Below are 26,748 nucleotides of genomic sequence, written 5' to 3'. Positions count from 1 at the left end.
CTTTCTCGGCTTCACAGCCTGCCCGCTGCTGGCCCCTCCTGGACCTGGGACCGACATTCGACCAAATACATTTTCGTGACTAGTACTAAATATTATAATGCCTTGCAATCTACAATTCCTACATGTTCTATTAATTAATTCTGCAAGATTCTGTGCTCAACTCTTAAATTAAAAAAAAAACTAGGATTAAAAAATTCAGGAGTAAACATCAAATGGCTGGATTTACTTCCTTTAAATATACATACAGTATTTTCTAATGTTTACATGATTAAAGCTACAGTGGATTACGACGCAATCGCTCAACATTAGCGCTAAACACGATAGACGTAAGCAACACTGACATCTGCTGGTCACAGTTGTAACTACATAGAGTTTCCGGTGACCATGGAGCCTGAATTTTGTTTTGCCAATTGCTTTCATTTCCAAAGGTCACCCCTGCTGGGTTCGTTCCTGGGACTAATTAAGCTTTTGCTTTTCATGTTTCAACACGGAACTTTCACAAAACCGATTTCCTGTCATTTGAAGACATAAAAAAGGGTAAATAGTTGCAGGTGGTAGACCTCATGGTTAACTGAGAAGCAAACAAGATTAGAATTTAAGGTTTCTATTTTAATCCTAACAGTAGGCAAGCAGGTTATAAATTTTTGAAATGACAACAAAACCATTTACAGTGTAATCATACATGTTTATTATGAAAGAAACCAGACCAGGTGTACAGCATTGAGTTTTAAAGGGTGGCCTGTTTTACATTGGCTTGAAATTTATGGCGTACCATCAGTAACATTCTTCAGAAGTAAAAAAAAAAAAAAAAAAAATCTTTAGTACGTCAATGAGTGTGATAAATGTTTGGCACCACAAGTGAAATTTCCTGCCAAAAAAAAAAGGCCATTGAAGAGTATACAGACATTTTTTTTCTCAAACTGGGGGAAAGAAATTAAAATGAAGAATACAAGTGGATACGATTATTACAAAAACAGTATAAAATGACATCCTGTAAAAAGGTTGAAGAGTCAAGCTGTAAAAACGCCAGAAGAAGAAATGCAGTCTCTGATGCAGTCGAAACCAGCGGACATGCCACCATTAGAACAGTAAAAAAGCACCAGCATGTGCAAGGGCACATGGACGGACAGATGTCCCACGTGTGTGAAGACTGAATGGAGTCCAAAGTCAATGAGCGTGGAGCTCCTTGTTGTTCTGCACCCGAGCCCGACTGGAGGGAGATGTTGCGCTTCGGATCACCTCCATCCACCTGAGGTCAGTCAACACAATGTGAGCCACCCGATGCATTCAGGTACATGTAAATTACACGCTAGGCTTACCTTTCAAAGGTGTACTCGCTCTCCGACCGGAAGTAATAGACGTGGGACTTGAAATGCAATTTAAAGACATAGTCCTTGTGGATGTTTTCTGACTCGGCGGGGATGGTGACTGAGTAACCCAGAAGGGGAAGGCTGGCTAGTGGATAGTCATCCTGAAATGAGGAGAACCACAGCATGAACAGGAGAAAAGCATTTGTACTACAGAGGGAGTGAGATCATCACCTGGTGGGACTTGTAGAAAAACAAGCTGAAGTTGGTGAAGACCACCCATAGCTTCTGCCAGCCATTGCTGTTCTTGAACTTCCGTAGTAGGTTTCCTGATAGCTGGTTCTAGAAAACACAACAAATGTCAATACTATTTTTTTTAATCTGTCTATTGTTTCCATTAAATGAAAATGTAGAATTATTAGGTATACCAGCACAAGCCATCAAGATCCCAAAAGCCAAATATGGCTCCAAAAAGTTGGGCATCGTTGCATTGGGCTATGCAGGTGTGCCTAATATTATGACGGAGCAACCCAATGAAGCCTGTGCTGTCTGCCTGGCTCTTTTACCTCTAGACTCCTGCGGGCTTCACTAAAGGAGAGGCTCTGTATTCGGTACCAGCAGATAACACACAGAGGCACCGCTCCCTGGCCACTGCGCGGGCCCGTCTTATTCTCACTGACTGGACTAGCGCCCTCTAGTGTGTGGAAAGGGGGGGAGTGCACAGACGCATGAGGAAGAGAAACGACAGATAGGGAGGGAGGACAGAAACACAGACTGAGTAGGTGAAGCATCGGCATGCAGGTGCAAGGGTCAATAGCACAAAGGTCAGCGACATCCAGGCAAGGCTGCGAAGAGGACGTTTGTTACAAGGGGGGCGGGGCCACAGAGGAAGAGCTCACTCCCAAAACATGAGTGAGTTTAGTGAAAGACCATCAGAGTTTGCGCAGTGGGGGGCTGGAGAGAAAGGGGAAAATTAAAGAAAGGCCACATTTGTCAACGTCGACGGGGATTACACGCAGAGTGAACAACGTCCTCACCAGAAACCCATCAACAATTGCAAAATAATAGGTGCATCATAAATCATTCAACACAGTAAGTTGGGACCAGCCACTTCATGATAAATAATAAAAAATATTTTTAACAGCAGTGTTATTAATATTAAATGACTTGCAGGTGTGAGTAAACTGACATCTTGTCAAAAAGTACCGATTTATTTTTTTTTAAGTTTCTTCCCAGCAGAAAAACTAACTTTACAGTCTGACTGGTGCGTGAGGATACTGTTCCCACTGCAAAATCCCTGCGTGATATCAAACACAGAAACAGTAAGCAAGGCGGAGGCGAGTGAGGTGGTGGTGGTGGTGGAGGTGGTGGTGGGTGGGGGGGGTTAGCTCGGAGCTCGACGTTTTGTCCGGTACCTCCACGGCTAAGCTAAAATCCACCATGGCCACACTGGTGTTCCTGTGCCAGCACACGTGCACCATGGTGTTACCACGGAGAGGGGTCGCCCTCTCCGGGGAGCTGTGCGATGTGGTCGTGTCGTCTTCGGACTCCCCCTCCACCGCTGTCGACTCCTCTGGGGATTCTGGGAAAGTCGGCAGGATGTTACTGCGAGACATGTGACGGGACGATTGGGAGAGAAGGAAGCTTGAGGAGACAATGTCTGGTTAGCAACAAATGACTTTTTTTTTTCCGCGGTCATCACTTTGATTGAAGAAAGCTCTGTCTGCCCACAAAATGCAAACATTAGTCTGACAAAAAAAAAAAAAAAAAACATTTTTGATTTGAGTCTTAACTTACTGCTGTCAGTCAGCGTGCAGCTCATCAGGTCAGATGAAGGCCCGTTGTTGTTTTTTGCCATTTCTACTGCCATCTCAATGTCCTCCATCCATTTCCCCATTTCTGACAAAGAACTGTCGGGAGGAATGCACAAAATACTCGTGTGGAAAAAAAAAAAAAAAAGATGGAGGAATGTTATCAGCCACTTTTGATCTCACCTGGCTGCCACCACCACAGACTGCCGCTGGCTGACCAGAGTGAAGGCGTGAGGAACACCCCACTCATCTTCACTCTCTCTGATCTAGAAGGAACCACACACACAAACACAAACACACACACACACACACACACACACATAAGAGGGTGGCTGGCGCTAAGTAGGACAGCTGGGACGGAAATAGACGGCAAAAAAAGATTGCATGAGGGAGGATTAAACGTGATCTGGTTATCCCAAAAGCACAAGTGCGTTTGTTTTGGACGTGTGTTTTTGTTTGTTGAACAAAGCCACTCTGCTTATCTGCTGATGACAGAGCGGTGACGTTCTCCTGAAGCGTTCTCGGTCTAATTACGAGGGACTCACTGTCATGCCCTGGAGCGGGAGCTGTCCGTGAATTTTGAACTGATTGGTTGCAGTCATCCCTCGACTACTGTACAAAATGACGTCGTTGAACTGTAAGCAAGAAGCACAAAAGTACAAAGTAATGAAAAGTATATTCCTTGATGATAAACTTGTTAGCAAATCTAATCTAGCGATGAACTTTGTCCTAATAAGAAAAAGTAAGATGTTACCAAGAAAAACATTCGTTGCTGTAGGCCTTTTCCAGACAACTTGCTCAGGCAGCCAAACCTGATGAACTCCTAAAAAACAACAACAACAAAAAAAAACTATTAAAGCCAACTTTAATTAAAAAAATAAATACAATTATTTAAAATCAATACATAATATAATATAATATAATATAATATAATATAATATAATATAATATAATATAATATAATATAATATAATATAATATAATATAATATAATATAATATAATATAATATAATTTAGTACAGATGAAGTCAGCCTTACCCGACCAGGAACAACAAGATTGTCCACGCCAATCAGATCCTTCTTTAGCTCCAACAGTTTCTGGAAGTTCTCCATTTTCACGATGCTGCCCTGGAGCTGCTCCACCACTTCAGACACATCTGCCAGAGCAGCTGCACACCAACCCACAAATAAATTACAATCAATCTTACATTCTATATAACAACAGAATATTTGTTTACAAAGTCCCAAAAAATATCTGCATAGCAAAAAGCACTGAAATGAACAAACTTGTCTCGCCTGCTTACCTCTGCAGTCCCTGAAGTCCACATGTGTCGCCGGGTAATGTTTACACAGACGCTCCAGGATGTGCTTGTAGTGCACGAGGCGGTGCAGAGGGCGCAGGATGAAGACGTTGAGCGGCACGTAGCACACCTTCTGCAGCTCAAAGTCCCGGCAGAGGCCTTCTAACCTGCGTGACGCCCTACATGCCTTCTCCAGCTCCATGAGGAGATCGCTCTGCTTATGCAAGTTGGCTGTCAGTGGCTGTGGATGAGGAGTTGTGTGTTAATGAGGCTCCAGGCATTTATAGGGAGAAGATCAAGTTGACTTCATTAAACCTTCAGGCCTTGTAAATTCTTCAGCATGACATCGCCAATGCGCTGGTAGTCTCCTTTAATGTGAGCATTGGATCGACCTTCCCTAGAAGAGAGAAAAATACACACTTTGAATGAGTCAATAACAGCAGAATCTTTTGAGAGTAAATTCCCAAAAAGTCGAGGTAAAAAAAAAAGTCCTTGGAGTTTTAAAGACCCAAATAAGCCACAAGGTGTCGCCTTTGAGCATAAGCTTTAAAAGGCCATATATTACTGTATTTTTAGTCCAATTTGACATCACCGGTACATGTCTGTATTATAAGTGTAAAAACAATTAACGGGCATTAGTGTCGTTTAAAACATTTGACTTTCTTCTATTTTTATCTGTTAATGTTGAATTAAGAGTCAAGGTGTCCAGTAACCTCATCCCATATCGAGCACAAGTTAAATAGCGTGTGCGTCTTGTCAGCAGAATCATTTAAGATGTCATTTGGAGTTTACATTTACAGCAGAATAAACCAATGTGAGAAAAAAAAAAAAAGGCTGCCGTTCTGGCAGCTAGGTTGATTTAACACATGGCCATGAGTCAGTATCATGTGTTTTGGGGAAAGCACAACATCATTAAAAGAGATCAGACAGCCGAAACCCGACGGCGAGGAAATGTCTGCCTCATGCAGCGTGACTGTTACCATGGAGATAGCAGATCCCGCTGTCATGACAGCAATGATTCAACCAAAAACATTATTGCATGTGTTTGGTTTTATTTATTTTTTTTACTGTCAGAGTGTGAAGTGAGTCTCACCACAAAGCCAGCCTCTGCTCCACCTCCCTGAGAAAACCCGTGTGAAATTTGTGAAGCGGCTCAAGCGTGGCGAAAACGGCCTTCTTGAGGGCGTCCGGCGTGTCCTCTTCCTGTCCTACGGCGTTCTGGAAAGACTGAAAAAAACACGACAAACATTTAGAACCGTTTTATGGCGCTTGTATTGAGAAATGGCATAAAAAAATAAAGCACTTGAGTGTTTTGAGGTGAGGTGCGCCAACAGTTCAGATGACATCACCTTCGTTTGACTGGAGAGATTTAGAGAGATGGCGTGCATAAAAAAAGATGGGACATAAGCCAACCCAAATATTTATGAGATATGGGAGACTTTGCTGAAGGATAGCAAGGTGATAAAAGCATCAGGGAAAAGAGAATTACACATGTTGAGGAACCCTTGAAAATATATACAGGCCACATCATTAGGAACACCTACACACACTTTAAATAAGAGGATGAATGCAAAATTACTTTGACTGTGTTGCCATGATTGCAGAAAGCACATAATACGATTTCCAAGTGCCTGTTAGTAAAGTTATATTACGTATTCATTTATGCGTGGCTTTACCGTTTGTGTTTAACACCGAGGCACTCATGCTATCTGTTAGCCTACGGTGTTAGCATTAAGCCAATGGACTTTATTTGGTTAGTTTAAACACACAACATTACATGTAAAGATCTTTTTTTGTGTGTATAGTTTTACTGTAAACTTTAATGGGAAGTGGCAATAAACAAATTGAAGCGTCTTTTTGAAAGAATTGTTCATCTACCAAAATGCTGCTAACGCTTGACTCTGGGATATACGGAATAGAAATGGAAGATGGATGAATGTATTGACAACATTGCAAACTGCAGCAGCAATAACAAATAAACATTTGGATTGGATGTCCTTAGATGTCCTGCAGATTTATCTAAAGTTGTAACCACTGTGAGTACTTCTACTGAATTTCCTGAGAGCTCCGACTAAATCAGTGTTTGTCATGCTTGAACTGATGTGTGTAATCTACATAAAGTCAGAGATAGGCCGGCACAGCTTGAGTAAATCTCTTCAAACAGAAACAGTGATGCATCAGTGGCCTTAGGCATTTAGATACTTCCGAGTGTGTAGTGTGGTGAATGGGTACAAAAATGTAATCTATGAAAATCTGCCTATGTCACTGCCAGCCTCAATGTCTCAGCGGGTGCTCTAACGCAGAAAATCGATGTGTTCTCTCCTTGGAGGACGGACAAAAAAAAAAAAAACAGTGACACGCCCCCGGAGTCATCTTACCACGGTCACCACCTCAAGGTCTTTGACATACGTCCGCTCTGTGGTCAGCAGCTCCTTGGCGATGAAGTAGGCCCGGTCTGTGGGGAACCTCTACCGAGGCATCAAACAAAAAAGATGCTTAACAAAAAGCCAAAAGATTCATTTTATTCTACAGATAGCACAAACCTTCCGGCGCACCTCGTCTTCATCATCGGTGCGAATGCTGCAGGCGTCGTTGAGGAGGGGGCTGGTTAGTGGAGAAGGTTGCTGGACATCAGGACTGTGACTTCCCACCTCCAGAGCCATTTGGCCGTTTAGCAGACCGTGCGAGTGTCCGGAAGACGTGGACAGGTAGGGACTGTTAGTCAGCGCTCCTATTAGACACAGAAGAGTGAAAACTCAGCAATGGAGAAATGATTTGCTGCCTTATGTTCATTTGCTTAATTAAATGCAACTCGATATGGCTCATGGAAAAAGAGCAAGAGACAATTATTGACTTTTTGAAGGAGCTTGCCCTGGCTAAAAATATAGAAGTGAAATCTCAGCAGTGACTCACTTTGTAGTCCAGACAGCACTGGCAAGCTTTGTGCAACAAAAACATACTCCAGAAAGAGTAAACTCAAGGGACACAACATTAGGTACACCCGGACAATCCTACAGCTGGATCAAAAATTAGGTAGCAACTCGGATAAACTATAATTGGAATAGTACAACAGCGAGCACAAATTGGGGGTTGACTGTAAACAGTGCAGTGGGGGGAAAAAAAAGTGGAAACCACAAACCACAAGAAAGCTACAGAAGATTAGAGCGACTAAGTGTCAGTGATGCCCTGCAGTTATTCCGGAGAGGAATCGCTACTACAAAACAACAGGGAGGATGAAAGGAGATGTCAAAAAGACAATTTTGTCATCTGACTTCATAAACGCCATTTTTATTGACTTTCATAAAAACATAAGAGATTCATGCAAGACAAGCAGCGTATAAACACAAGAGTGAAAGTTAGGAGGGAGTGACAGGAGGGCGGCAAAAAAAGTGATTTCATGCAATGATCTTCAAGCCTGTAAGACATTTTTAATAACTTACAAGCTTATTGACATTAACAAAACGTGTTAGAAATTGCCAGTTGCTCAAATTACAGTACAAGCAAAGAGGAAAAAGGATATTCTCATGCCAGAACAAAGGATGAAAAGTGTGCATGGAAAAAAAAAATAAAAATTCCGAAACTGCAACGATCTAGTAACAAATGAGTAAATTACACATTTACAAAGAATTCCAAAATAAAACATTAGCTGCATCACTGCAGGAATGGAAACCTGCTAGCTTGCTTGCGGTTAGAGCTTGAGTATGTGGGCGAAAAAAAAAACCCTAAAGATATACAACAGCATCATGCAAACAGACAAGTGCAGGAAAAAAGTGAACAAAAAAGGAAAACAAAGAAAATCAGGAGACACAAGTCAGCATGCAGACAGAAGCAAAAAGGTTAACCAAAGATGGAAACAAAGTGCATTGTGTACAGCGAAACTACTTTCCTGAATACTCGATTCAAGTGCAAACACTCTGGGGGGAAATTAAACTACGTCTTCAGTCTGATCAGGCCACCACTGGTATCTCTCTGGATATTCACCTCGGGTATAAATTTAGGTACATTTGCATGATCTAATGAGCTCCCAAACAAGAGCTGAATACAAAAATGAATCGTCCATTGAGGTGACTTTAGAAACAACTTTGGTATATTTTCTCTAGGAATGCATAAATGCTATTGGATTGGACCATATTAGACTGGACTGGTGTACCTAATAAAGTGTCCAGTGACTATAACGCTAGTTTTCTTCACTATCAAACTCAAACAGGGAAGGTTCTAATTAATATTGCACAGCCACATGCTACCAAACTAAAAAAAAAAAAAAAAAGACGTTACACAGTATTTTTGCTTCCCTTTTTAAAGTCATAAGGCATTTTGTTCAGAGCACAAAAGTACTCGTTAAATCTTAAGAGGGCACTTGCAATTTTCTGGGAACAGTTTTAAATAAGCATCTAAAACTGTGTACGTAACCTATTAAAAATACTTCACAATGAGTTCAGTGTTTTGAGACATCATTATTATGATCTCAATATTAAAATACGACAACTCAATAAAGTTTGGGGCAGTTGTTTTGAACTAGCCATTGATGATCTGAAAGGTGTCATCATCACTGAAGGTGTGACCCGTGTCCTCGTCCGCCTCCTCGTCCAGCTGGAGGCTACCGAATGAAAACTTGTTTCTCGGTATGGGCGAATTGACCTCGGGTAGATTCCCAAACACGAGGTGGCTGTTGCCACCCTCCTTATTGTGCTCCGCCTCGGACTCACTGGACTCCGAGGCGGTAGTGTTACAGCCTCCGCTAATCTGAACTGCCCCGACATGTGCGACTCCAGCCTGGCGTTTAGATCCTAGGCCGGGTTTAGACTTGCCTGGGGCTGAGAGACCGTTGGCCAGCATGCGGCGCTCAAGAGCAGCCATTTGCTCAGCATGACACAGGACAGGTTGCGATTCCCGGGATGTCTCGGGATTTGCGTTGGCGCGGGACTTGGCTTTGTGGTGCTTCCGAGAACGATGAGAGCGGTTTGTGGTAGCCTCGATGCTCACGTAGCCGTTTTGCTCGGCATGATTAAAGGATCCAGATGGGCAAAAGGTGCCCATAACGGGACTGGTGGGGACAACTGGTGCGCCGGTTACATGTTGGACCATGACCGGGCTGCTGCTGTGTTTATCCGTGCTATGTTGGCTACGCATGGCGGGAACATCCATCTCAGGAATCCCAACTTTAGACACTTTAGAAGAGCGAGAACTCTCCCTGAAGTGCATACTACCCTCCTGGTGGACCTGCACAGGGCCATTAATGCTTCTAGAGTCTGGCTGAAACGTAACCCGCCCCCGATAGCTCTGAGTCCAACCAACCGGGTCGTCGCCTCTGTTATAGTCCCTATCGTTCTCAGAGCAGGTAGAAAAGTAGCCGCCTTTAGCAGCCCGAGAAGCTGAACCTGTTGCCAGATGTTCGAGGTGAGCCGGCCGAATGGAGCCTCTCGTCTCCTCCTTCACGGACGGCGATCTGTCTTCCTGGTTCTGGTGAGCCGGGCTCCCCGGAGCTTCGGGTGTTTCTTGTGAACTCACCAGCGCTGACTCCTTCCACTGGTGCTGCGAAGGAGCATCAACTTGGTCCCCGAGAGCACCACTCTGGAAGGGAGCGTTAATCCACTTATTGATGCTAAAAGCTTGTCCAGCGAACCACTGCAACATCTGGTTTGCTAGATCATTCGCAGCCTTACAAATTCTCGAGTGATTATTTCACAGGGATTTTTACAATAACCAAACTAATTAGACTTCTACTAGCCTGTCTATGGTGTTTTGCATCATATGTTAGCATGAAGCTAGCAGACTTTGTTAGACGAGATGACTTCTTCTAGCTTGTCTATGGTGTTTTGCATTATATGTTAGCATGGAGCTAGCAGACTTTGTTAGATGAGATGACTTCTACTACCCTGTCTATGGTGTTTTGCATTATATGTTAGCATAAAGCTAGCAGATAGATGAACTCACTTCTTTTGGCACTTTTTGGTAGCGTGGAGAAGGCAAAGGCGACAGGCGGCTGTTGTGCTGGACTCGACTGTGTTTCCTAGCAGACAGGATATCGTCATAAGGTCAGCGTGAAAAGCAAAGCTCTCACCTGGATGAATTACGCTTTTTACCTTTCGAATGGAAGCTTTTTAAACTCGGACTCCTTCACAAAGTCAATCACCTGCTTCTGCGTGCGGCCGCTGCGGAGACAAGCCGAGGCAGCGAGGGAGGCCAATCAGAGGTGAGTAAAAATCACTCTGCGTGACGCCGTTGCGTGAGAAAAAAAGAGCTTTTGTTACCTGAATCTGAAAGAGGAGCCTCGTGTGAACAGCACGGGTTTGGGCTTGGGTTTGGGTTCCTCAAAGAGCCGGAAGAAGGCGTGGTATTCCACACAGCTCTTCCAGAAGACTTTACAACAGTCCCTGCTGGCCATGAGAAACTCCAACGTGTCTTGATATGAATTCTGGTGAACACACATAAACAAATAAGGGCCAGTCATCTTTCTATGCATTTTATTTTTCAGAAAATAAACTTACATTGCCATCAGCCCTGAGCTTGATGAGGAAACGTTTCCTCTTGAAGCTCAGTTTACGTACTTTAGACCAGTTGAAAGAGTTAATCTTCGTGTGTCCCTGTGGAGACGAATACAAGTCAAGTGGGATCTAAAAGATGGCCGAATCTAGAGGAGCTCACCTGAAAGACAAGGACGCCCGTGTGGGCAACGGCGAGGCTTAAACGCGAGCCCTCGCGGTCTTTGGCTGGCTGGAGACGAATCCCGTACATCTCCAGACGTCGTGCCACTTCCAGCAATTGGAAATCGGATTCGGCCGGGGTCTGACCACTGACAGCGCAAAAATCCAAACGGAATAAACATTAGTGTGGTTTTGATTCTATGCAGTACTTATACACAAAGCAAATCTAATTAAATTTTATCTTGCCATCCATCACTGATAAGTACAATAGTCTGAGGGCGTGAAGGTCAACTGTGTTTATGTCCAATATCGCAAAGTTGTCGGGGAAAAAAATAGGCAAGTTTTCCAAAGCCTGCTTTCCGCCTGCATTCTGTGATTAATGAGCAGCTTATCTTCATGTGGCACTGCCGCTACGAGAACGGCGGATTCCGTTATCAACTAGGCCCCCCGGGGAGGGAAAAAGAAAGGAGTACATTAAAAAGGAGCTCCTGTCGAGGCGTAACCATTCACCCGCAGCCAGCCCATCAGTTTGAGGAGTCGCTCTTGGCTTAAATTCAAACCTTGTGAAAAAAGGACCCTTGACTTCACACGGCAAACCCAGAACCGACCCTAAAAATCTGAAGCGGGCTGACAGCAGCTGTGAATTATTTGGTGCGTGAGCACACATTTTCACTGAACGGTAGACAAATTCAAATCCACGTGTGGTCGCTAGCTATAAAACGCCTCACTAAAACTGATGGGAATAAATCTGTACACTATTGCTGAGTCAGCCATTCTGTGTAATACAAAACTTTGAATGTTTAATTGATACGATCAAAAGCAAAGAGAAATCTTGGGTGAATTCATCTGAGTTTAGCCACTGGGATCTTAAAAACAAAAAGGACATCATGCTTACATATTCATGGAGTGGAACTCCATAATCTTGTCAATCAATGGCATCTGATCGGGGATGTACTTATTATTGAGGAGGTGTGACCGGCACTGGCTCTCCTCAAAGTCGCCAATCTCAGCTGAAAAGTTTTGAAGAATAATCATTCAATAATAATAAATCACTCCGACATCACAGAAAATGAGCCTTCAGCACTCACACTGCAAAATGTGGGAGACCATCAACGCAGCACTGGTGTCATTGCACGTCAGACAACCATTGGAAAGATCCCGTTTAATCTGGAGTGCAAACAGGTACCTGGAAAAGAATATTTATTAGGTCATCAGGTGATTCGTACTCTGAGGTTTCACTTCACATCCAGATCCCGCTTCTTCAAATAGACCCATTTCGAAGTTGAGCTAACTTAATGAGACAAAGAGCGAATTAATAATGTGGAACCAAACCCACCGAGTCAGCTCTTCCAGCAGCTGGGCATGGTCCGGAGGAAAATATTTCACAGCAAACCTCAACGTCGTGTGCTTTGGTCCTGTTAGGAACATACGAGGTATTAAAATAGAAATCGCCAGAACCTTGTCAGATTCGCATCTTAACGAAACCCGAAGAGGAAGAAAAGTCAAGACTCACGTCTCAGCTGCTTGATAATTGGCTTGATAGGATCCAACCACACCTATGAAGAAGATAACATCACTGTGTAATTGGTCTTACAGAGAGACAATTGCTAGCTTGATAAGACCTTCCCCATTAGCCCCTTCACTTTATTTGTCCTTCCCGCTTACCGTCATCTTTTGATGGCTCTGAAACTCCAGGCCGAAGTAATCGCCCTCAATAAGATTCATGTGGGTACACACCAGGTCGAATAACACCTTGCCTGAAGCTTTAACCTGTGGACAGAGCAGAGAGAAAAAAAAAACGGCGTTAGTCATTCTTTTGTGACCACATATGGTAGCGCTAGCATGATGGCGTTCACAGATGCTACTACATTTTCTCTTTCTGTATCTTCCAGGTGAACGATTGTTTTGAAAAGACTCCACCACTTGTAGTACCGTATTTTTTGCACTATAAGGCACACCTAAAAACCTCAAATTTTCTCAAAAGCCGACAGTGCGCTTTATAATCCGGTGCGCCTTATATATGGACCAATATTGAGCCACTACAGCAGGCGTGTCCAAAGTCCGGCCCGCGGGCCAAATGTATATATCTTATATATGTACAAAGTTTTAAAATGGGCAATTCATTGAAGGTGCGCCTTATAATCCAGTGCGCCTTATATATGGACAAAGTTTTAAAATAGGCCATTCATTGAAGGTGCGCCTTATAATCCGGTGTGCCTTATATATGGACAAAGTTTTAAAATGGGCCATTCATTGAAGGTGCGCCTTATAATCCGGTGCGCCTTATAGTGCAGAAAATACAGTAACTTTGATGTTTGTAGAGTTACATTTTTTTTTTTTTTTTTTACTGTAGCTTAGTTAGCTATTTTTTCTGGTCGACACTGTAGTAACTTTGATGTTTGTAAAGCTACATTTTTTATTTTACTGTAGCTTAGCTGGCTAATTTTTATCTGGTTAGTAGCTTTGAGTTGTCATTTCAAATAGTAGCCTCGAATCACAAAAGAGTTTAAAGGGGCTCATAAAAAACATCCTTCTGTGTAGTTGAGGCAAATTTACAGCAAAATACACTTTTATCATAGCTAACTACACCTTTCTAGTAGATTGCCCAACACGGTTAATAACAACCAAGTAAACTTTAACTGCCCTGTTGTAAACCAACAATAAAAACAAAACAACCGAAAACAAAGGAGAAGTCCACATTGGGGACAAGTTAATGACACCAAGCAGAGAACAAGTCTAAACTCATCCGTAAACTCCACCCCGTACACAAAGCCAACTTCCCTGCTTATTGCGACACAAGTGACCTGCCGTTTTATTACTAACTTTCTGTTTGGTTGCTTCGACTGCGATGGCACACAGACAAAGCAAAGCTAAACTGTATTGACACAGAGGTAAACACTCATGGGACCCGACAGGAGCGTTTTGGCTTGCCGCTAACTCGTGACTGGTTTGCACAAGCACGCTGCATCACAGCGACAGTGAAGGTCTCCCCGACTCGGCTAATGATCTACTTTTGTGTGAGGGAATGTTTCCAGGAAGTAAAGTCTCTTCTAATTTTACACTATAAGACAGACATTTGTCAAGATAGAAAAACAACAGACACAGCTTAACCAAAATGTCGCTGAGGGTGTCATGTTGTGTTTCTTTTAATACCCCATCAATTAAAAGTCAAGCTCCATCAGCTTAGTGTAAAAAACTACACTTCCACACCCACATCTATAATCTTCCTCAAACAGCCTCCCTACACAAACCACTCCACACCCTGCCGATAATACGGCGTACAAACATATGGTGCATGGAAAACAGACAAAATGGAACTTGGCTGCGCTTCTTATTTTTTATGCAATTGTGAATGGGAACAAGCTCGCCCCAACTAGCTGCTACCATACTATGATAAGGTCTGGAAGGAGCAGCGTATAGCCTAAACAGTCTCCTGGCAGAAATGGACTGTGCTTCCTGGCAGACTGCTGCAAGCAAATTGTGGAGAAAAGATGTCAGAGTAAAAGCTTGGGAAAGTGGAACGCAAAAACATTTGACGCTGTGACTCGCAGATGTCGAAGCAGCGGTTGGATACATGGGCTTGCATCACTGGGCCAACCAGTTACCATCACTCACTGTCAGGATGCCAGAAAGTGTCTACGTGCAGGTGTGCCATACTTTGGCTCTTGTCAGCACTTGTGACGTTTTTTTTTTTCCCCCGCAACCAACCGGGCTTGTTTGGCATGATCTGTGGTAGGATTTAATTTAGGTGACTGATTGTCAGCAAGGAGGACTAAATGACGTTTCCAACCTAAATTCTAAAATGTGAAATTATTTGTATTTATCCCCAATAATGTATTCTTTTCATTTTGTAGCATTTTCTCTGCGTGGATTCTCTTTTTGTGTAATCAGGTTTAAGCCTTTATGTGCTGCCATGTCAATCGATCGAATGTGCCTAGGGCCTTCAGAATCACTAGCGCAGGCGAACTTAAACTATATTAGCAAGGGGACTGTTTCTAGACCCAATCAAATTTCAAATTCATCCTCACAGAGTCGGTCAAGGCCACTAAAAGTTGGCCCTCAATGACATCCAAAAACCCAAACCACCAAAAAAAACAGGAGGCAGATGCCCTGAGGGTCGTCATTGCCGTTCCACTTTCATTTTGTCCAACTTAAATTTTAATATCGTAACACAAAAGAACAAGAGGTGAAAACCATAAACGTCTGACTGAAGCACTTTCATATCCTGCCTTGTAAATCTCCTGCCACTAAAAAATAAAGCAGCATCCGAGCCGGGGATGCGTGAGGCTGCGGGCCGATTGGATTTGGGGGGGCTGATTAAATGCAGCTGTTGTACTTTAGAGCCGCAGCGCAACCACTGCAGCTTTTGACCCGTCCATATTGGGCCGACGGGTTCCTCGTCGGGTTTCAACACCAGGCTGCTGTTTGTGTTTACACGTGTATCGCCGCTTGAAATCATGCTCGCACCACTACACTGACCTCCGCGTGCCCCCTCTCCCCTCCCCCGTTGACAGAGGAACCCTAAACAAAGATGACAGCGACGTCTGCACTGCACACAAGCCTCCACTTGGGCTGACACTGCAGGGCAAACAAGGGAAAAAAAAAAATCACCCCCACCTTGAGGTAGCTCCTTCGAGCAAATAGCCATGAAATGTCAACATATACCGCCCTGCTGCTTTCCCCCTTTAGGAGATGTTGGTATGGTCCAGTTCACCCATCCTGCACCAGCCTTGGCAGGGCTTACCCGCAACCCCCAATACTACAAGGATGTATAAACACACTGCCAATGTCTGTCGGCTTCCGGGGGAACAAAGAGAAGCTTGTCACGCGGGGCACTAGAGGAGTAAATGATGGCATTTGTGCCAGCTGCTTAGCCATTGTTGGACACACGATTGGCTGGGATTTAAAAAACGGACTCTGGCTCGGTTCCGGAAAGACCAAGCGGCCGTCGTGCAGTGGTAGAAGAGGTCGAAGGTCAAGGATGACAGTGATTTAAAAGGCAGCCATGTGCTTTAGCGGCAATGTAGCAGGAGAAAGAACTCGGATTGCCTTCGGGGGAGACGCGGCGTCCCCACCAGCAATCTGGATCCGATTGAACTTTCGCCATGTTTGCACTCTTGGCTTACAGAAGTGCTTCCAGTAGCGGGAAGATTCATTCCCTCACTGTAGTGCTTTTATGGAAAACATATGTGAATGCTATAGGAACTTCCTGGCCGCATTTCCCTTGGGTTCAGCGCTAGCTCGGTTATTTCCGTATCTCTGCGCGGCGGTGTCTTGGTATGGACGGTATGAATGGATGGATACTCGCTGGCGCTGTGAGGGAGGGGTAGGACAGAGAGGTCAGCGGGAGCGAGAGCTTATTGTGATTCAGGTCATGCGCGACTGAGGTTCCTGGGGTGGCTCGGCTACAAGCCGCAAGCTGACAGGGAGAGAATGGAGGGTGCAAACCTGCTGATAGTCGCGCCCTCCCTTTCGGCACGTACCGATGCGCTGTGGCACATCTGTTTGCTCTCCAGATTCAGGAAAGCAAAAGCGGGCCAATGGGAGAGCATCCAAATGAGGACGTTGCTCGGAAAACCTCGACCCGGGCTGCACGGGAAAAATATTAAGAGGACGGGTGGCTACCACAGCTGTCAAGAATCATCTCGTCACAAAAAACCCGCCTTAAGGTTCGGAGAAGACAACCGTGAAAATGACATCCCGGGCATTCAATGGAGATCCACCAGCAGAAGCTTTTTGTTAGCTTCACACTGATAATGATTTTGCTTGAGAAATCCCAAAATATCTGTTAAGCTTGAATAATGGTCCAGAGCTTGGTGAAGGAACCTCCCCGCTATTGGCGAGAGCATCGTAGATCAGGGAGCTCCAATAGTGGTGGGCGTGCATATTTACGGACTGACTGCTCTAGCGGAAAGGAAAGGCGAGCTCGTCGGAAAAAAAAAAAAAAAAGTTGTGGTATTATCTGAAACGTGCACCCATGCGAGACGCCACTAAATGTTTTCACGGTTGAGGTTAACGGTGCCTAACTCGTTAGAAGGCAGAAGGATGTTTTAAGGCGGCCGGAATGACCAAAACGATTGGCCTTTCTCTTTCATCTGCCAGAATCCTTTTCCGAATGCGGCAAATTCTGGACCCCCCCTGCTGCTTGGTCGCCGCAGCAAAGGGATTAACATCACTCACACGGTGGATGCTTCACTACACATTTAGGGAGTGCAAATAAAGGCAGACTGGAGAAGGGAATAAAAGGTGTTAACCATTTAAATATAATTCAAAATAACACAAAATAATCATTTAATTTCCTCCTTAGTCAATTAATGGAATATATCCATGCCGACATGAAAGTTTCTTTGATTCAAAATTCTTCTGGAACAAAAATTGATTTGATGAGAACTGTAACAGAAGCTGAAGTTTGGATTGAAGATGAAGAATAGAAGAGCAACAGCAATCAGCGGGCTAATCATGAGATTAATGGAGTGGAAAGGAGCGACAAGCCCCTCAAGGTCGAGACAAAGAGGGGCCGTGAAAGTTTCAACCAAAAGGATTTCTCCTCAAAACCTGTCTGACCTTCAAATATTAAAAAAATACTTTGGAGACACCATTAGATGTTTTAGTGGCCACGTCCAGATTCTCTCCATGAATGGATGGTCTGTTGCCGCTTGACCCGCAACATGTTCCTTCCCGCTTTTAACCTTAATCTCCACCAGTAATAAATAATGACAGCGGCACATGCTGCTCTCCAGGAGAGGCCAATCAATCGGCCTCCTCGAGATTAGCCTTAAAACGACTTAGCCTCGCGGAGTGGCAAATCCAGAAGCTCTCTGCCCTGTGATGCACACTCAGTTACCGTAACGATGTTGGCGAGGTGATGCGGTGAACTTGATCGCGGAACAGTGGAACGAAAGGCAACGGAATCTGTTCATATTTGACAATGGAAATGCAAAAAAATAAAAATAAATCGTTTGAGATTGGCAATCTGAAGATGAAACAATGAGCAGTTTTATCTTGTTGCCTAGCAACAGTATTGGCTCGCTGTAGACTGGGAATGAGAATAACCTCGTGGAGCACTTGTTGGCAAAAAAAAAAAAAAGCTTTACATTCATGAAAATATGGGTTGAGCCCAAGTGACGGGACGAGATTTATGCACCAACACAGGGGAAGCAAAATGAAGGCCGGCAGCTGTTGCTCCATGCAGCCCGCCGTTTCCTGGAAGGATTTAGATCCCGGTGACGACCTACAACATTTCTCCAGTCAAACAGCCAGACTGGGCCGTAACCATGGCGACGTTGAGAGAATCGTGCCTCCTGATAAATGAGCGGGAACGAACGGGAAATGCGTTTACTTAATGCCTCTTGTATTATTCTTGGGCGTTGGGGGCAATTTGTGCCCCTGCGTGACATAATGATGCAATTACTCTGACCGCATGTGTGGATTTTGGAGGATAAAGTAGAAAAAATGTTAAGACTGCATCCTATTTGGAGTATTCTCAGGCACATCCAAAATCACTGGCTGAGAGGTTAAGCCGACTAGGAACGAGAGCACGCACTGGACGCGTTGCTTGGCCAAGAAGCGATCCTACTGACTAATTCAACGACGTATCAACAATACATGAAGCCGGGGGGTTTCCGAGTGCCTCTTTGAAGAAGTGCAACTTGAAGTGCTTTGCTTCGGACGCAAAGGGGTTTTAGCCGGACCACTTTTAGAGCCGGTTTCCTTGGTAACGCATGCTTGCAGCTCCACGTCTTGACGCTAAGAAATTGTTCAACGTTGCACAAATTCTCCAGAAAGTTTCCAACTTGTATGCAAAAAAAAACAACAACAATGTGATCTTAATTGCAGGCGCATGGTCCACATTAAATTGTGCACGATAATCACCAATCTTGTTCTTGTCATTTGAGTGCGGTTGAACTAATCAACAGCATGTGACATTGCTTCTACATTCAAGACCACACTAACTGCAGTAAAGTCAAATGACTTATAAAAATCTTTCCCCACAAACCACACACAGCAGAACGACACACTTTTACCAAAAATAACAATGCCTAGAAAATGGCAAGTTCTGGTGAAGCTGTTAATTAGTGAACAGCTCATGTGTAAATGAATCAAGCAGCTTGACTAAGAGTGACAGACAAGACGGTCGTCCCCAGGGACAAATCCAATAAGATCTATTGCCTGGATGCCCCCGAATGACCGCGCTTTGATTCTTTTCAGACTTCCTCATGTCAGAAAACGCTTAAACGGTTGGATGAGAGCAGATTAAAGAATGTCAGAGGTTTTATTGACCCCCCCCCAAAAAAAGGAAAGAACGGTAGAGAGGAGCTGGAAATTCATTGCGCAACATTTCCCGTTTTAATACCATAGCTGCAGCTACTGGTTGTTTTGATTCGTCACACTCAAGAAAAAAAAAATTGGACGCCTTTCCTCGTCTTGAAATCTTCATCCACCTTCCCGCCTCGGTTTTCTCAAGAGAGCCCTGGATTCAATTACAGCCTGAGCTCAGTAGAACAGGAAGGGGGTGAAGAAATTCCTGAAATATATCAATAAAAGACATTTGGGGATTACTGCTGACTGACAGCATTTTTGGTTTTGATTGCTGCGAGGAGAAACAACGTATCATAATACTTGCTTGACGTTAAAAAAAAAAATTGCTTTAACGGACGGGTCCACTGGCCCGTAATAAGGAAAAGTGCAAGTTCGTGTCATTGCTATGGCAACCGGTGATCATGTGCTGTTGCGGTTAGTGGATCAGCCGGAAGACCAAGCATGTTTTGGTCACACACTATAATCACTCCCAGAAGGTGTTCAAAATATTTTCCTGGAAATTAATTAAAACATCTTTCACCCACCTTAATAAGATCTTTTTTTCTGGTTCAGTAAATGGTCGAAAGGTCAACATGGACGTAAATGCACGAACAGATCAGAATAATCTTGCTGGGCTCGGTTCAGACGTGTTAATTATCTACCTGAATCTCAATGAGAAATTCATAATTTATTAAAGGGGGCCGTGCCGTGGCTCACACCCAATCCCCGAAGGCTTTTACCCTTTATTTTAGATCACAGGCAGCCGGGAGGCGCTAGCCGCACCCGGCAAATACGACCCCACTACTACCGAGTCTAATGGCAGACGGAGCCGCAGTTGAGGACCTTAATGAACAGATCAGAGAGATTCCTCAAAGAGGAACAAAGTTGAGTGGAATAATGCATGAACGAGCTTGGAAATGTCATGGCATCCACTTTGGTGCATCTGTCACAATGGAGAGCATAGGGTTCCCGCTAAACATAAGCTCATAAAGTCAAATAGATGCGCCACAAAAGGTACATCCGTGCATGGTTACCATAGGAACAACATGAGAGATTTATAATACTCGGCAGGCCTCCCCCCCCAAAAGCGTAAACATGCTGCACGGTATTCAAAATAAACAAAATCTTTCATTAGTGCCTGGGTGCTCTTTAAATCATTTTTGAAAATATTTATTGACTTTTTTTTTAACGTACTTAAAAATGCTACTGAAAACTTTCAATTAATTAATCAGTATTTCATAATGAGAGCCATTATCTATAAACATCTGCCATTGTGAAACATTATACAGGACAAGATGCAGATTTAGGAGAATACGATAGCACTTGGCGACACAGCCATGACAGCTGACAGCAGCGCCTTCAACAAAAGTGACACCGGAGGCCAATTGTGACGGAATATGTCATCCGTAATTGTTGTGTGGCCGAGTATCCCCAAGCTAACATTATGAGGCTCTGCGTGGAAGCCCCCCCCGACGACTTGCATATCGGTGGAAGACGCTATTCACCCACCTCTGTTGTCACCATGGCAACCCCCACACAAGCCGCCTGATTCCCCGTAACCTTTCAAAGATTCAGCTTGCATTTAATTGTGATATATTGTATGTTCACTGAGGGACTCGAAAGCCATGGCTGCGTTTCTTAAAAAAAAAAAAAAAAAAAAAAAAAACAGCTTTAAAAGCAGCCAGAAGCTATCCTGCTGGGAAAAGAACAGAAGCAAGAAACATCTATTTAAAGACTCCCCAAAGTGTGAAGCAATAATAAAAGATTTTCACTGAATAGATGGACGTGGAAACGATTCCTAGATAGCAGCAAAACCCAAGGTTATTGTTGTATCGAGATTCTCTTGATGTCTCCCTTACGGGGCTGCAATCATTTTGTTGCTTGACATGAGAGGTATAATTTAAAGAGGCCATTTTAATCGACACACTTCCATCCTTTCTTCATTTGCATTCCTCATTAAAGACAAGCCCACTCGGTTGGTTGCAAGCAAGTTTATCACCACCTCCAGCAGCCTTGTCGTTTTATTCATCGCTGCAGTCTGACTCAATCAACCTGAAAACAAGCATTCACATTCAGAGACTGAAAGAAAAAAAAAAAATTACCATTAATAGCGCATGACTCGTGAATGGGGAAGAACCGCTAATGGATTTTGAAAACTATAATATGATACAAAAGGGAGTTGGATTAATGGCTGCACCTCAAAAACTGCAGCAGCCAATCAAATCCTCTCATAGCCCCCCCCCAAAAAAGAAACCTCCCTAATCAAGTCCACTGTGACTAACTCACTGTGCCACTTCTACGCCTTGAGCAATGTAAGCGAGAAGAAGCAGACTGCATCCCCACCATGGCGACCAGGTTTAAAGGGATTTAAAAAATAAATAAACACCCCAACCCCCCAAAAAAATCTCTGCCACTCCTGCAAGTCACCCCCCAAAAAAATCTCTGCCACTCCTGCAAGTCAACATGTCAACCATAAAAATAACATCGAGGGGGGAGCTTAATTTAATCAGCCTTATCCAAAAAAATGCTTTCCCCCAATCTTGTGGCATTTATAGACAATTACCGGCGTCAATTTTCCCTATGAGTGGGACTTTTGAAGCTCTGCTCGGCAGTTGGCCGACAGCCACTCAGCTCAGTCAGTCAAGGGACAAGCATCCTGAGGAGCGAGTTGAAAGAAGCCCTTCATGATGTAGTCAAGTCCTCGTCGCTATTCAAACCGCTAACAAGGGCAAGGCTACAACCGGCGTAATTGGGCCCCGCTGACAGTATGGTGGCTTGATAAGCGCTCTTGAGAGTCCTACTGAAATCCATATGGGCCCTTTTTTCTTTATAGTATTCTGCTGGCTTGGGTGGTCTTTGCTCAGTTCCGTGCGGCTGATGGAAATTTGGTGGATCTCTTCCAGAATTGGACAGCATAATGATTAGTAGACCGATGATGAAAAGCAGAGTTAGAAGATGCTAACAGTTGCTAGCATACACTTCACACCACATACGGGATATTTATTAAGCTCTCCACAGGGCAATAATATCTTCATTTTTTTTTCCCCAAGCCTCTATAGACAGATTAGAGTATTATAGGCTATAATGACAGATTATCCTCTGATAACATCAACCGTATACAAACATTGAAAATGAAAAGATGGTGAGATTAGCAACATGTACCTGGCAGAGTACACAGACAACCCAATGTTTCTGATAATTTTGACACGCTAAGCAATAATAAGAGCGGGATAGCAGGAAATCAATTGTCACCGTACATGGAAATGCCAAGAGATGAAGGGTTGCTTAAATTTACACACCAAAAGCAGGCTGTAATGTGTAAAGCAAAGGTCAGGCGCACATTGGATCATTGCGGTTAAATAGAGACTACAAGAGTTGTGTAAATACTAAGAGAATAATTCATTTTCTATCTTTCTGTGACGTCAACAGCATCTGAGATTTCCCCGAGAAGGCATTTCAGCATCCCATCCCCCATTTTATCACTCTCACGGGCAACTTTAAAAAACGCCTCGAGCAAACGCCGATGAGTCCGAGAGGCTTGTTTAGAAGTCGGCGCGAGCGAAATAGTCCATTTCCTTTGAAGAACCGACAAGAATCACAATCAGACTAAATCTAAACACATTTACACCTTCAGAGCATCCTTCGGAATTGCGCTGGCCTTTTTTTTTTTGTGAACCTTTCTTCTCATGGTGGCCTGATTGAATAGGTTCTTGTGCGCTACTGTTATTCACGTCCGTGTGGCCAAACGTCATTACCATCTACATACGTATGTTGCCAGTCAGCAGGCTAAGTAGGCTACACTATGGTATGTGACCCCCAACATGACAAGATGGCCCCTTTTGTTTCGCAGCCACTTGATACTCTGCCCACTCGGCTGGAAACCTGCCTCTTTAAACTATTTGGGGGGGGATGACGGGGGGGTTTACAGACTTTTTTGGTATTGTTTACAGCAGAAAAGGGTCAGCGCTTATACCAAATCATGTAAGCAGAGCTGGCAGTTCTCGATGCCCCGATTTAAAAATTCCATTAATAATTAACAAAGTATGTTGTCGGGCAGCGCTTTTCAAAAGTCTGTTTTGTGTGCCTCCTGGGGGCCATCGGACGCTTGAGAAGAATATTTCTTCCTTATGTCAGAAACCTCCACAAAATAGCCTCTAGGGGGAAAAAAAAGTTTTTTAATCAGACTTTCAAGGAAAAGATGAAGAAAATTTGAGGGAGTCAGCAGGAAAGTTAGGAGAATGTGTTTAGTCGCCTCCAGGAAAAACGAGAGGGCTGAATGATTTTTTTAGGACATAATGTAGGTTAAATTGTCCGAATAAAGCTTCTATAGCGACAAAAATATATTCAAGGTCAACAGACAGACATGACAGTGCTGGAGGTGAATTTAAATTGTACAATGTTTGGGGAACAAAAACATGAGCAGACAAGAGCTTTGTTAGCCATCTTAATGTACAATTTGATTAGGGCTATTTTTAGCCCTGAGTGTCTTATTACCATTTCAAGCTTATTAATTATGTAAAACATTTCACACATCACCATCCTCTTATTATTCTTTTAACTCCTGTGTGATATTTTTCCTTAATGAGAACAGTAACAAGCTGTCCTCCAGTTCCAGGTGAAAGTTCAAAACGTTTCATTTCTGTCACTAGCAACAAAATGTCCCCAGTCGGAAAAAACATTTTTTGCATGAAATTCCATTCTGGAGTGTAAATTGAGTATTTCAGATGCAGGAATCTTGCGGGCATCCTAATCAAAATGCAAATCTTGTGTACGGACAGCATAAACTAGTCAATCAGCATCTTCAGTCATCGGAATGTGGAAGTATCTATTTTCGGCAAAGCCGCTCTTTTATGTTTACTTATGCAACTGTCAATCCATAGCTAATCAACATCAATGTGATTTTCCACAAGAGTGCGTCAGCGAGTCCATGTGCATGCCAAATAGAGGCGCCGTTTGAATATGTAGGAGGGACTCAGCAAAAGCTGATTGAGACAATCTAATGGATGAAATAAGATCCCTCCACTTTCATTACTGAATTGAAAACATCCTGCAGTTGCCATGACAACCTGTTGCCAGACTCTTCGGGGCAATTAAAAAAAAAAAAAACAAGAAAATATGTTGGCAGCTCACCGAGACATCAAAGAGCTCCTCTGTGTCATCCAACATATGGACCCGGATGGTGACGTGCCTTCCGGCGGGCATGGCCGGGGGTCTGTGCGCCGGGTCCAGTGTACTGATGCCAAGAGTCTCCGGGGCACCGAGACGGTGCCCTGCTCTCGATGTCACTGGCTCCGGGTCGGGATCTGCCATGTTGCCCTGCGTTCCTCGCTGCCCACCCTGCGTAGACATCAATGACGACATCAGGAGTGACGTAGAAGCATCTTAGCCCCGACCCCTTTTGCTCACATTAACACAGTAATGACAAGAGCCGGATTCACACTGACTGCTAATGGTCGCCTGTGGGACGAGCGATTAGTGGAAAGAAATGTTAAGCATGTTCCCGATTTCAAGGCGCAAATCAGACCGCTGTAATTTGATTTGACATTGAAATTACCAAGCGGCCGTGCCAACAGATGTGAGTCATTAAAAACTATATTGATTTGAGAGGGCTGACGCATGAAGATACAAAAATATATTTGGTCTCAAGGGGGTAGCAGTAAATACAGTGAATCAAAGAGACACACATTCCCCTGAGCATTTTTCAATTTTAGATCAAAATCAAAGTTTAGGAGTAATAGTTGTGGACAACCCTGCTATGTTTTTAAAAACGACACCCACGAGCCCCAATCATCCCCGGAGCCATGCTGCCTTGCTTGTTTCTCTCTCGAGTGCACATTCCAATCAGTCTGATGTCATCCAAGATCTCGACGGGTAGCGCATCCGGGTTTTGCGCCCACGAGCGTGGGCAGTCGCTCAACCGCCGCAGAGGTGCACGACTCTTGCCAAACGTTTAGCGACCCAAAGTGGATAATGCAATTGAGCGGAATGCATCAAGAAATACAGGACTGAGCAGATGCAAATGTAGATATGGTCAAAGAATGAATGAAACTTCTAAATCGAGTCTATAAGAAAGTCATTAGTGGCCTTTTAAACCCAAACACAGGCCGAAGGGAGGGCTGATGAAGTGTGACACATATACACACACCCTCCCATGCCACAAAATGAATCACCTGGTCATGGGTCAAGGCCAATGACTTCCTCTGTTCCTCAGGTCACTATATGCAGAGACCTGAACAGTTTGTCACTGTACACCAGCACCTTGTTGCTCGGTGTCATAAACCAAAGAGGCCCCCCCGCATGTTTTTTCCACAGAAAATGACCCTGCCTTTGAACAAGCTGGTTTGAAATTCCCCACTAATGTGTAACATAAAGCTGTAAAAAAAAAAAAAAAAAGCATCTGGCTTAGTCTCTCCTGGGCTGGAACAGTGGTTCCTCTGTGTGCAGGGGCAACACACAAGGGTTCTTCAGTGAGGGTCAACACGGCACAGCTGGAATGCTTTAGTGACAGCTGGATGGCTACGGGGCCCTTCGGCACCGAAACAACCAGCTGTGCCCAAGCTGGACCCACAACACCATCCTTCACACACCGGGGTGTGGTTGGAGCGTGACAAATTCCCAATAGGATTTTTTTCTTTGCCAATTAGAAATGCATCAGCAGTTAAGCAGGATATCTATACAGTAGGCGGAGATGTGATTTAAAGCCTCTGCAGGGATACAGTGGGATTGAATGGAGGAATGCTCTGGTCCGGTTTTGCAATGTAGGTTAATGGAGCAGACTGGTGCAAAGCATGTTTGCATGCATCATGTGCAACCACTACAGTACTCACCTGGTTAGACAGTGCAAAAGAGATTGCGGGTGGAAACGTGCATGATACGGCGTCAAAAAAAAAAAAAGAAACCCGACTCGGCCGCAGCCTTATGCGCAAACCCATTAAAGGTGCAATCAAAAGGCAAAGGTTTGTTGATTTTGATTAGATTTTCCTCAACAGTCTCCCACGAAAGATACAGGATGACAGGAACAACCACGTAAGCCTTAACCCTAATCTCCTGAAACAAGTTGGATCACTTCCTTCAAGAGCACACGGGACTTGGCGAGCACGGAATCTTACCCGGTTTCCCCCTTGGAAATGCGTCTTTTTTTAAATTCCACACCTTTGGATTCCACGGCTGAGTGGATTACATGGGCGTCCCGCGGCGGGCCAGGGGGAATACGGTTACGCGGTCCAGGTGACTTAGGTGCTGCTTGGACCGGAGAAGAGACTTTCTGCGGTCGCCATGGCGGACGGCAGAGTGAGTGAGCGAGCCGGCGGTTGCAGACGAGATTACAGCGAGCCGAGCGGCCGATTCTCTCCGGTTGGCGTTGGGTGCAAAGGAAGGCGGCGCAGC

The 26,748-nt window shown here is 44.1% G+C and overlaps 1 protein-coding gene across 5 annotated transcripts; it reads right to left on the bottom strand.

The window, feature by feature from the left end:
- Positions 1 to 664: 664 nt before the first annotated feature.
- LOC148394451 (FERM, ARHGEF and pleckstrin domain-containing protein 1) lies at positions 665 to 26,748 on the bottom strand. Of its 5 annotated transcripts, none has more exons than XM_088382359.1 (27): positions 26,472 to 26,746; positions 24,493 to 24,699; positions 12,730 to 12,834; positions 12,578 to 12,620; positions 12,401 to 12,479; positions 12,153 to 12,250; positions 11,960 to 12,074; positions 11,066 to 11,213; positions 10,909 to 11,004; positions 10,672 to 10,835; positions 10,504 to 10,572; positions 10,355 to 10,430; positions 9,799 to 9,991; positions 6,964 to 7,151; positions 6,799 to 6,888; positions 5,514 to 5,647; positions 4,736 to 4,817; positions 4,424 to 4,661; positions 4,158 to 4,288; positions 3,873 to 3,941; positions 3,664 to 3,753; positions 3,302 to 3,384; positions 3,105 to 3,217; positions 1,874 to 2,001; positions 1,542 to 1,649; positions 1,320 to 1,471; positions 665 to 1,249 (listed from the first exon to the last, which is right to left on the bottom strand). In XM_088382359.1, exons 2-27 carry the CDS (start codon positions 24,670 to 24,672, stop codon positions 1,168 to 1,170), a joined length of 3,054 nt encoding a protein of 1,017 aa, XP_088238485.1. In that variant the 5' UTR covers positions 24,673 to 24,699; positions 26,472 to 26,746; the 3' UTR covers positions 665 to 1,167. The 5 variants fall into 5 exon arrangements, with proteins under 5 accessions (XP_088238485.1, XP_088238483.1, XP_088238482.1 ...); XM_088382357.1 differs by lacking the exon at positions 1,874 to 2,001 and adding an exon at positions 2,723 to 2,889 and having other exon boundaries at positions 6,976 to 7,151; positions 26,472 to 26,745; XM_088382356.1 differs by lacking the exon at positions 1,874 to 2,001 and adding an exon at positions 2,723 to 2,889 and having other exon boundaries at positions 26,515 to 26,743.

This window comes from Syngnathus floridae, chromosome 8 (assembly GCF_059516105.1).
Source record: "Syngnathus floridae isolate MCC-2025c chromosome 8, RoL_Sflo_1.0, whole genome shotgun sequence".
NCBI classification, from domain to species: Eukaryota; Metazoa; Chordata; class Actinopteri; order Syngnathiformes; family Syngnathidae; genus Syngnathus; species Syngnathus floridae.
Note: the sequence above shows the minus strand (reverse complement) of the source record. Positions and strands in the feature narration are given on the sequence as shown.